The 12,230-nt window shown below is 34.9% G+C and overlaps 1 protein-coding gene across 4 annotated transcripts in view; it reads right to left on the bottom strand.

The window, feature by feature from the left end:
* Positions 1 to 12,230, bottom strand: part of LOC145259726 (protein virilizer homolog) — a 239,719-nt gene that overhangs the window by 111,889 nt on the left and 115,600 nt on the right. For all 4 annotated transcript variants that reach the window (XM_080117416.1, XM_080117417.1, XM_080117418.1 and 1 more), the window contains exons 7-10: positions 9,528 to 9,576; positions 7,730 to 7,874; positions 5,240 to 6,190; positions 1,379 to 1,467 (exon numbers count right to left, since the gene is read on the bottom strand). In XM_080117416.1, the coding sequence (XP_079973542.1) occupies positions 1,379 to 1,467; positions 5,240 to 6,190; positions 7,730 to 7,874; positions 9,528 to 9,576 (1,234 nt within the window). The remainder of the gene's footprint in view (positions 1 to 1,378; positions 1,468 to 5,239; positions 6,191 to 7,729; positions 7,875 to 9,527; positions 9,577 to 12,230) is intronic.

The following is a 12,230-nucleotide window of genomic DNA, read 5'->3' as shown; positions in this document are numbered from 1 at the left end:
TCATGACAAAATTCTTAATACAAACGTGGTACGAGCATTTACAAATCGGGGTGGGGGTGGGTGGAGGGTCTTTACAAAACTTTATTAAAAACGCTGTTTTATGATGTTCACATTTTTATCACTTTATTTGCTCAAAACTCTAAAAATATATAATGTATGTTATTATTTACTAATTCATTTGAAAGCATATTCATTTCCAAACAAAACGGTGGTATTTTGAGGAATTAAAGTGCTTTGGTTTTTAAAATATGACTATTTTAGCAGAACCCCCTTGAAATCTGTGATTATCGAAAGCGTTTTATTGTCTGTGTGCATTGTTACTCACTATCACAGGCCCTGAATAAACAACACCAGCATCCTTCTGCCTGCATCAGTGGGATGTCTGATGAAGACCATGACAATGAGACTCATTCATCAGTGAAAGAAGATCTCTTGGCAAGCTATGAACTTCCTTAGAAAGAATGGGTAACACTCAACCGATCGAAAGGTACCAAAACATGGAACAACCTGCACAAGTAGGGCTATGTACAGGATGCTCAGTGTCCTTGCAACACTATTGCACATATTCCCACAAAGTTCCTTGATTAATTTACCTCATTTTTGGTATATGACATTTTCGTTTCATCATGGGTATATACGTCATACAGATTTAACTTTAGTTTTGTTTAATATAAGAGAAATTCTGCAAAAAAACCGAATAGTCACTTGCATATTCTGTTAGTGTATCCATGAGAAAAATAATCCATAACAAAAAAAGAGAAAAATAAGAAAAATAGAAGAAAAAAGAAAAAGTAACAAAATAAATGAAAAAAAAAAAACAAAATAAAAGAAAAGAAATAAAATAAAAAAGAAAAGAATGAAAGAAAAAAGAAAGACAAAGAAAGAACAAAAGAAAAGTTAAAAGAAAAATAAAAATAAAGAAAAAATAAAAAGAATAAAGAAAGAAAAAAGAATAAAGAAAGAAAAAAGAATAAAGAAAGAAAAAAGAAAGAAAAAGAATAAAGAAAAAATAAAGAAAAAGAATAAAGAAAGAAAAAATAAAAATAAAGAAAGAAAAAGAATAAAGAAAGAAAAAAGAATAAAGAAAAAAAAAAGAATAAAGAAAGAAAAAGAAAAAATAAAAAGAATAAAGAAAAAAAAAGAATAAAAAGAATAAAGAAAGAAAAAGAATAAAAAGAATAAAGAAAGAAAAAGAATAAAGAAAGAAAAAGAATAAAGAAAGAAAAAGAAAAAGAAAGAAAAAGAAAAAGAAAGAAAAAGAAAGAAAAAGAATAAAGAAAGAGAAAGAATAAAGAAAGAGAAAGAATAAAGAAAGAGAAAAGGGAAGAAAAAAAAAAGAAATGAAAAAAGAAAAAGAAATAAAAAAAGAAAAGTTTACCTGATTTTCAACATCCGAGAAAAACATAGTATTCGGTGAATGGACTGGCGTGATGCTGTAAACGTCTTCATTGTTAGCAGGTACAGATTCTAAAATAAAAAAATGAAAAAAATTTTTTTAAATTTCTTTTAATTGCCATTTTTATATGTGCATACATCACAAACGTGAATACAGATACTAAAAAAATGTGAGCCGTTGGGTCACCCATTCAGCTCAAGTTAACTTGTTTTATATAAAACTGGATAACATTTCTGTCGAAAGATTTTTGTCCAGATTAATTATTAATAGTACATATGATCCTGAATGGGCTTCATGCTAATCGGACCAGAACACTCCAAAATGTTTATCTCTTAATTGCCATGTTATGTGTATAAATACTGAAAATTCGTGTTAGTATTTGTTCTAATTTTAAGTATTATTTTCACGTTTTGATTGCTGTAACCTCTGACCTTCAGAAGTATCTTGTTAAACTTGAGAATCTTCTGCAAGGACCCGTGGCATAGTGGATAAAGTACTTGGTAAAATTCAGTTGTAAGTTCCACTCTTCTGGAGGTTGAAGGTTCAATCCTCAGTGCAGGCGACACTCAAAAATACAATTACAAATTACTTAGGACTTCGACTCGGCCATGGCTGATGGGAACAAGAGCGTGCTACCTCCATGGATTAAATAAAGGATTCTGTGTAGATTCCAGAGTTCAACAAGATAACCTGAAGAAGATCAGGGATTATATTGACTGAAACGTTGTGAAAATAATTCCCAAGATGAGAGCAATAGTCTAAATAATCCATAATACTATGAATAATTCATCCTCATCTCAAAAAATCAGAAACTGAATGCAGAGACTAAAAAAAGCTGTTGGGCCAGCCATTAAGCCCAAATTGTTTTAATACAGGGTAGAATGATAAATTTGTTGGCCTAAAGAAAACAACACTAGAGCTTTATCGTAAAACTTTAATTGAAAAACATTAATTCAGGTAACTTGACTATGTAATAGAGCTGACATCTATTCAATGTAGCTGCCTTCAGCCTCAATACGGGTCTGGAACTGGGAGCATACCTTTTCCACAAGCACAGGTGGGAGCTCAGCGAATACTCAGCAGATGGCAGCATACAGGCTGGCTTTGGTGTTGTGGGAAGTCATGTTGGTGCTGTTCTTGATATATGACCAAACAAAGTAGTCTAGCGGATTCAGGTCGCAGGAGGAGAGGGGCCAGTGAGAGAAGAGTACAAAGTCGTAGTACTCCTTCTGAAGCCAAGCCTGGGTCTCTTTGGACTTGTGGGCCGGTGCTGAGTCCTGCTGCCATACCCAGGGTCTGCCAGCAGCCACTTGATTGCACCAGGGGCTGAAGATGTGAGTTGGCACACACTGGCTGGAAACTTTGTTTTCATCACCCTGGGCAAGTTTTATTCATGGCAATCCAGTGATTCATTTTGAAGCTACTGGCAATGGTCCTGCTGTCATAACTTTAATCAGTACAGAGCAGGAGTTGTAGAGCGGTGCATCTCCGATCTCACTTGTTGAACATTGTGTCACTTTCAGACAATAGAAGGCTCCTATGGCTCTTGGGATTTGTACACAACTAGCCAACTAGTAGATAGTCTGCAACAAAAAAAAAAAAAAGAGAAAACCGATTTTCATCCGTCTTTTCTATGGCTAAAATTTTATCGTTCCACCCTGTATATATTTTCTTTCTTTTTTTTTTTACATGGGGTCACCACTTATCAAGGCCCAAAGGCCACTCAGGGATAAGGGTTATTGCGTGTACAGTAATCAATGAGATAGTATTGTAGTAATCATTAGTATTGGAGGTTTGATAGAGTGTCTTACTTAAGGGGGCAGTTTGTCAGGAGTTTGTTTATGTTGGACTTGAAGACATCCGAGTTGTAGTCAGGTGGGAAACAGGCAAGCGGCAGAGAGTTCCACTGGCGTGCAGTTTTAAGAAAGAAGCTTTGCTCATGGAATCTACGTTTGGATTTAGGCAAAGATAAAGAGTGGGGAAAATTATTGACAGTAATTTCTCCTGTGTGTCATGAGTAAGCTGCTGGAATCCATATTAAATAGAGAAGTAGTCAACCACCTCAGCAGAAATAACCTTCTTAGTGACATGCAATATGGTTTCCGTTCTGCCAGATCTACAGCAGATGTGCTAACTGTTATATCTCATAGGATTAGCGAATCTCTTCACAAAGGCTTCCTCTCTAGGGCAATTGCTCGACATATCAAAGGCCTTCAATAAGGTATGGCATAAGGGCCTACTTCACAAGATTTCCAGCTACGGTATAACTGGAAATGTTTTCTCGATCATCAAATCATTTCTCTCCGATAGGCTCATAAGAGTAGTGGTTGATGGGCAGAAATCAGAGGCCCTCAATATTAATGCTGGAGTCCCTCAGGGGTCCATCCTAGGCCCAACTCTCTTCCTGATATACATCAATTATCTCCCAAAACACATACTTAAATCATTTGTTGGCATATATGCTGATGACACGACCATCTATGGAAACACATCAAAGGCTGTAAATGACAAAGTTCTCTCTGATTCTCTCTCCTCTGATCTTGAGCGCGTGGTACAGTGGAGGAGGAGGAGGTGGCTGGTTACTTTTAATGCATCTAAAACCAAGCTCCTATTTTTACATCATCTTGATTTCTAAAATATCTCACATGTACCCAGTTCCCTATTTATAGAACATTCACTATTTCGCTTTGTAAAGATTCCATCAACAAACCTTCTTTCCTAGAACTGCCCGCCTGTGGAACACTGTTCCACTGACCTGCTTCCTGGCCGATTACAATATGGAATCTTCAAATTCAATGTAAACAAATTCTTGTTGAGTCATCCCCTTAAATAATCCAAATTCTAACAAATCTACATCATTACCGATTACTACATCACCACCTTACATTCATTAACTCTTATCCTCGAGTGGCCATCGGGCCTTGATAAGTGGTGACTTCCTTGTATAAAAATAAAAGAAACTTTTCCCTTTCAATTTGTATAATGACTAAAAATGGGTTACAAAACACAGTTTCAACTCTATCGTAAAAAATTTAGATACGCTCGAACTTGTGCAGATTATTTGATGTGTTCAGCAAAACACAGACGACATAAGTACTGAAATTTTCATGGATACCTATTTCTAAAAATTACTCATTTTTTAAACTTCTACAGAAGAAGAAATAAAATGTTAGTTGTAGATTATGCAACTCTTATTACAATTTAAAAAAAAAGTTCTTCCCCTTTGCTGATTTAGAGGGTTTTTTTTTTTTGCGATTTAAAAATATTTCATGTTATTAGGTGACTGGACCAAGCTAAGTAATTTTTCTTTTTAATATGACACGAGAACGATACAATGAAGTTGTAATGTTGAATCTTAAGGATAGGCTTAGCTTTAATGACCTCAGAGAAAGATTTAATCTGGACAGCAGAGAGAGATGTGTGTAAAACAGGAAACATTGATGGTATGGCCACATTGAAAGAAGGAGTTATTGGGTTAGTAGATGTAGAACAGTTGAGGTAGTAGGCTCAGTTCACAGAGGAAGACTAAGAAAACCATGAGAGAAAGTGATACGGATTGATTTGAAAGAAAGAGGGATAAATAAAGACCTGCCCAGAGATAAGTTAGTCTGGAAATCAATTTCTAAAAGGGCGTTGGCCACATACTAGCATGTGAAGTGGACATTAAACCAAATATGATGCTGATAAAATTGTAGCAAAGTATATTACTAATAATTTGATATTATATTGTGAATAACATGGTACAACAATAACAAATAAAAATTGGTCAGCTTTATGTTAGATGAATATAGATAAAAAGGAAACAAAAATGGATGGTTGTTGCAGTTGAAAAATGATATTTACCTGCTTCTGTTTCTTCAGGTTCTTGTCTTGGCGAAACAGCCGGAGGTGTGCGTGACTTTGAAGGCGAGCGAGACCGACTCGAGGGTGATTTGGCCCGTTCTCGTGCTTCCCGTTCCAGATAGTCTCGATTTCGTTCTCTCTCTTTATACTGATCTCGTTCTCGATCCCAATCCCTATCGCGGAGTGGGGAACGTGACCTTTGGTCCTTTCCATTTAGTTCTCGATTAATGTCCCGCGAGCCACCGTAATCCCGAGATGAGTCCCCATGTCCGTCTCTGTGGTGTACATCTCGGTCCCGTTCGTAAGAGCCAGCCTCACGATGCTGCTGCTCCTCAAAATAATCTGAATTGTCAAAAGGATCTTTCGACTCGGACGAGAAATCGCCAAAATCCCTCCGATAGCCACGGTCCGTACGCAGATCAGTGGACGAGTCCCTCGGACCGAAGTTGTCTCGAGAGTTAGTTGGGAATTCTCGCTGAGTCGAGGAGTAGTCTGGTGCTGAGAGGTCTCTAGAAACCTTCGGTGGGGGTTGTCGAGGGTCAAATAGCTCCTCTTTTTGTCGGTAGAGATCGGACGGAGGACGGTGGGGCAGAGGTAACAACGGAGTTTGTGCTTGCGGAGTGTGGGGAGGATGTTGGGGTTGATGTATAACCGGGCTCTGCTGCTGTTGCTGTGGTGGCGGTTGTTGCTGCTGCTGCTGCTGTGATTGCGACTGATGCTGCGATTGTTGACTGACCTGGGATTGCTGAGATTGTTGTGATTGTTGCTGCTGCTGTTGTTGGGCCTGCTGCTGCTGGTGAGCTTGCTGCTGCTGTTGTTGTTGGGCCTGCTGTTGCTGTAACTGATGAATTTGCATTTGCTGTTCAACCTGTTGTTGGATATAGTCTAATGGATGCTGTTGTCTAGGCTCCCAATCTGGGGGCTTATCTGCTTGTGGATGGTTATCAGATGCTAAAATAAAAAGAAAAGAAAAAAATTTAAATAAAAAAAATCAAGTCGAGCATGCGGGGTCTCCCTCCACGAGTGAAAAATTTACTTTCACCATGACTAATGTTTGTGCAAAATTTCCAAAAAATTTAAGGTGTCATAATTGAGAAAAGTGCTAACAGAACAAATAATTTTGGGGCAATCTTATCCCTATAATGGCCTCAGATGGTTGGGGGAAGGCAACCAAAGTTATCCCGGAAAATTCGTTCTGGGAAAAATTTACTTTCACCATGACGAACATTTGTGCAAAATTTCCAAAAAATTCAAGGAATAATTATTGAGAAAAGTGCAAACAGACGAACGGGAGTGAATTCCTAGGTCCAATCCCTCCTTTGTCAGGGGAACCAATAAATGAATAAAAAAAAATTAATCTAATATTCCCCCATAAAATCTTAATTCTGCTCCCATAAGCCAACAAGCAGAACAACCACAGCTTGATCAGGGTATTAGTTGAAACATGTAGAAAATATGAAAAACAAAGTTTTAAAAAATATTTGTTGCCTTCCATTTTCAAATACAAACACATTGTTTGCATCCGTTTGCTTCTTTCATCCTAAAAATTACGAGGCTAAGCGGCAATCATATTAACTTGGCCTTTGGCATATGAAATCTTGTATCAACAATTGAGTGAAAATGTGTTCTTTCGTTAAAAAAAACAAAAAAAAACATACATACATACACATAGGGAAATGTTTCTTCAATTACATTTCACCTTTCATTTATAACAATTCTTTAGTTTATGAAGCTTGATGTAATTACAGAGCATATAACAAATGATGAAAGTCTATATTCTAAATTTCAAGATACTGACCATCTTACTGTTTATTTCCTTAAGTATGTTGATATGTACAATTTTTGACAGTACCTGTTTCGTAGCGTAATATCATTCATTTAATTATTGTATCAATTTTTTAATTAATTTCGCCCTCAACTCATCAGAAGAAAACGAAACAATCAATTTTAAAAGAAAATAAAGGCATGATTACAAAGTCTGAAAATTGGGAGAAGTTGCAATTTTTTTTTTTCATTTCATTATCTTTCATTCATATATATATATATATATATATATATATATATATCCCCAGTTATGGGAAAATAGCTCCACTACCCTCTGGATACCTTCGGAAAGGCAAAGGATAAGAGAGTAAACCCTTACCAAAAATCTGGTTTAGAGTCGTGATATGCAGTTTAGTGAAGTCATGCAGTAACTTCTGCAGCTGTGCTAGCTTCGACTATACAGCAGAACCCCGGGATACGGTGGGCCTAGGATATGATTTTTTAAAGTTATAATGTGGAATACAATGTTTTTCTGACCCTCGATACAGTTTTTGTCCAGCCCTTATGGTGTTATTTATAATATTATTTGATTATATACATGTGTATTATATACTGTACTGTATTTTGTTACTAATTTTTAATGTCGTATCTCGGGGTTCCACTATATTAAACCAGACGAGGCAAAGTGTCATATCTCCACAAGATACTCGTTGCCTTTAGCTTTACCTTTTATTCTGTGAACTGGTTGCTGGGGTGGTGGAGGTGGTGGTGGTGGAGGAGGAGACACCCTTTCAATAGCTGCCACATTCCCAAATACTGCAATGGTAATTGCAGTATACCAGCCCTTCAGGATAAGACCATTGGTAGGTACCTGGAAAAGATCATTACATGATATTAGTTTTTTTTTTAATAATTTGTTTTGGTTACCATTTTTAAAAAATTACTTTATAGTAATCTTTTTAATCAGTTTATAGGTACACTTTTTAAAAATGACTTTACGGGTATTCTTTTTTTTTTTTTTTTATAAATTACTGTACGATTACTCTTTTTTTTTTTTTTTCAATTTAATTAAAATTTTTAAATCAGTTTAAGAGTACTCTTTTTTTTTTAAATCAATTAATGAGTAATCTTTTTTAATCAGGTTAGAGGTACATTTTTAAAAATCACTTTAAGGATACTCTTTTTTAAAAAATCACTTTATGATTATTTTTTTTTTTCAATTTAATGAAAATTTTTAAATCAGTTTAGGAGTACATATTTCTTAATCAGTTTATTTATAATGAGAATCATTTGGTAAATATCTTCAAAAAAAAACAAAAAAAAAAAACCCCCAAAAAATCCCCCCAAAAAAAACAAAAAAAAAATCACTAATTATCTCCTTCCTTAAAAAAAATAAGCTAATGAGTATATTTTAAATCAACTTTTGTTGGAATTATCCAAAGAGGGGATTCCAATCGACTTGGTTAAGACAAGAATATACAAACAGTATACTCCAACTAAGTCTATATTTTTTTTTCATTGCTGTTAGTTTTAGTACTCCCAAATTTGAGTAACATGAAGTAAGAATCAAAGCTTTTTCATTGGCACAATTCACCCTCTGCCAACGTTTTCTAGCATTTAAAAACTACAGAATAAATATGTCTGATCAAAAAAAGATTAGGTGTAATAATATGGTGCTTATGCATTTTAGCAATAATATTAAAAAAAAACAAAACAAAGATAATGAAAAATCTCTATCATGTATGCGCTCGTTATGGAATGAAGTACTTACAAAAAATAAAAAATAAATCACTTAATTTGATCAAGTATTTTCTTTTTACAGAAGATCAAATTTTAATGATATTGATCGGGTAACGTCCATCTTGATTTTTCACTGATGAGAGCACCAGGGGAAATAACTCCAATCACAGCTTAAAGTTTGTCAAAATTTGACAAGATTATTGCAATGTTATATTGTACATACCAGTTACAGAATGAAGTTATTAAGTTCTCCAAAAAAAAAAAAAAAAAATTGATTTGATCAAATAGTTTTTTGTTTACAGCAAAAAAAAAAAAAAAAAAAATACAATTTATTATAACACCAAACAAAAGGTAGCCAGGTTTCAATTTTTAAACCACGAGGAAGGGAGGGGTGCGAAAACAGAAAGCGAAAAGGAATACCTAAAATTATTTAAAACTGTGCATTTTGGCAAGCTGCAAGAATTAGATGGAGTTATCTCCCTTACCCCCACTCTTCGTAGCTAAATTTGCCAAGATGTCTGTGTTGCAAGGGATTTGATTAAAATTTGATTTTCTTCTGTAAATAAATAAATTAAAAAAATATGTGATCAAATTAAGTGATTTTTTTTTTATGAAAACTTCATTCCAAAATGGGTACGTTATGAGAAATTTTTCTTTATTTTCATTTTTTTTTTCATTACTAAACTGCATAAGCACCTATAATACAATAGATTAACTTTGTTTTGCTTGGGCATGCTGTGACTAGCTGCTTGGTTAGTTTTTATTGAACTGGAAGGTTACTTACCAATTCCTCAGCAATGAACATGACATCTTTGTTATCTTTATATTCCAATCTATGAAACGAAAAAAAAAAAAAAAAAAAAAAAAAAAACAAGTATTTATTGACAACATTTTGACAAAACAAACATTGGTTAAAATCCAAAATTCAACCTAATAAAAAACATACAAAAAAAAAAACCTTTACGATGTACGTATCCGTCACGGAACAAAAATATCATTCCAAAAATCATGTAAATTGATCAAGTAGAATTTCTTTTTTTAAAACTAAGAAAATCAAATTTCATTAGGAAGCAAGAATGATCCATCCTAGTTAATGAATAAAGGGGAGATAATTCAAAACTGCAAAGATTTTTAAATTAACCTCGTAATGGTCACAATATACTTGTCATTGGCAGAACTCGGATACGACTATACATTTTGCTCCTTAGGATTGAGTCAGCCCCAGCTACTAAGTGTTTTAAGTGATCCACGAGATGCAACATTGTGTTGTACACACTTCAGATGTCACCATTCACTGCGGCAAGCACGTGCATGACATGCAGGTTCAGGAAGGCATCTTGCAACAGGTTGTCAGTACATCATTATGAAGGGAAGACATCCTGAAATATAGCATCACAGACACCTGATACAAGAACATCCTACATGTAAAATATTGTATAAAAAAACATATGGCTTTGTGGCCGGGTTCGAATCTCCTCACTGGCTGTAATCGTAACTCCCTGCACTGATGATTCCCAAAACGATGAAACACTAGTGTCTGTGCAGATCATGATGTTATAATCATTAGATCACTATGGACAGACGTTTTGATATTTAATAATAAATATTTAAATTTCAACTTAATTTCTTGTGGTTAACGTTGGCTGTATGGTTTGTTCCTTGCTAATGGAGTCAAAGATGGTTTTGTGGCTAGGTTTGAATCTCCCGACCGGCTGTAATTGTAACTCCCTGCACTGATGATTCCCGAAAGAATGAAACACTAGTGCCTATATTTAAAAATTATTATAGTAATAATTATATGTATGGTTATACATATACACATGAATTGGATCAATAAAAGTGAAACTGCATAGCTGGTCCCACCATTATATCTTAAGTTGCATCAATTTAAGTCTATCCTTCACACCTTTGCATTGTTCTGCCTTCTATAAACTTAAATTTCATTTATATACACATTAAACAATGCTTCAAGCAAACTACTTAAACCTATTATCAATTATTTTCGACATTTTCCTCAACAACTCTACAATCATCTATATATATATATATATATATATATATATATATATATATATATATATATATAAAAAGAGGCAAAATGGCCGCGCACATTTTTGTATATCCAGCAAAGGCTTTTTTTGCCGGGGTTGTGGGGGTGGAGGTATTACTATTCTTTAGAACCTTTTTATATATTCCCTAGATCATAATATCTACGATTTGCAAACGAACAGCGCATCTAGATTTATTTACATCGGCTTTTATAAAATTCACGCTATTCCATCCTCTCGCGCGTTTGTGTTTTTTGTATAAAAGTGAAACTGAATTGAAAACGAAGTCATCTTCCCGGCCTTTCTTTCCAGGACGTCCAGAAAGCAATCAGCTTTGAACAATCTGGAGGAAACCTTTCATATCAGACAATTGCTATTCATTTGGACACTCCCTTTCTATGCGTAGCTGGTTTTCCCCAACAACGTGGGGAAATGACACGGCGGAAAGCTTAACTGGCCTCCAGCAAACGTTCGTTTCTGCAAGTCAACTTTTTGCTTGACATCACTAAATTTCAGCGCTTTTGTCTCCCTAGCATAGCGGTATAATGTCACGCTTTCTTTCACTTTCTTTTCCGCCTTCGAGTTCGTTTTTTTTTTTTCTTTTATACCTACAAACACCCGAGCAATGCCGGCTACTCCCGCTAGTTTTTAACTAAAATAGTCAAAATGAAGACAAAGTTAAAAGAAAAAGATACCTAGTGAATATGTGGGGTAAAAAAATCATTCTTTATGTTGTAAGTTTTTTGCCAAGCACTGATAATTTTTATTATTTGGATTCTGCGGAGTACTGTGCTCATCTTGAGTGTTATTTTCACAACAATTCCGTTACTGTAATCTCCGACCTGTTTCCGGCATAGCTGGTCGAACATGGAAATCTTTCCACCAAACTCTGGTATCTTTCTGTTGTACGGATACATGGTGTAACAGATCAAGTGCCAAGTTGAATTCAGCTCTAAGTGACACTCTTCTGGAGGTTGAAGGTTCAATCTTCAGTGTAGGCAATACCAAAAATACCATTGCAAATTACTTAAGATTTGTACCCGGTCATGGCTGAGGGAACAAGAGCATGCTACACTCGTGGATTAAATGAAGGGTTCTGTTTGAAATTTCGTATGGATTCTGAAGTCTGACAGAAAGATTCCTAAGTTCAACAAGATACACCTAAAGAAGGTCGGAGGTTACATCAACCTAATCATTGTGAAAATAACACTCAAGATGAGAACAATAGTCTGAAGAAACCAAGGTCATACTTTGAGGAAACAAAAGTCTTCTACCCTCCTACCTTTATCATGAATTGTTTGAAGTATGGCAAAGTTGACATTTTCACTTAGAACTGTCTTCTTAAGAGGGAAGGGGAGATAAGAGAAAATGAAATAGAAAGAGGGGGGAAAAACAAGTAAATAAAGATAAAGCAAGAACAGAAAAAAAAGAGAAATAAA

Source organism: Euprymna scolopes, chromosome 35, assembly GCF_053919585.1.
Source record: "Euprymna scolopes isolate OS-2025 chromosome 35, ASM5391958v1, whole genome shotgun sequence".
Lineage (NCBI taxonomy): Eukaryota > Metazoa > Mollusca > Cephalopoda > Sepiida > Sepiolidae > Euprymna > Euprymna scolopes.
The sequence above is the reverse complement of the archived record's forward strand: the minus strand, read 5'-3'. Positions and strand labels throughout refer to the sequence as shown.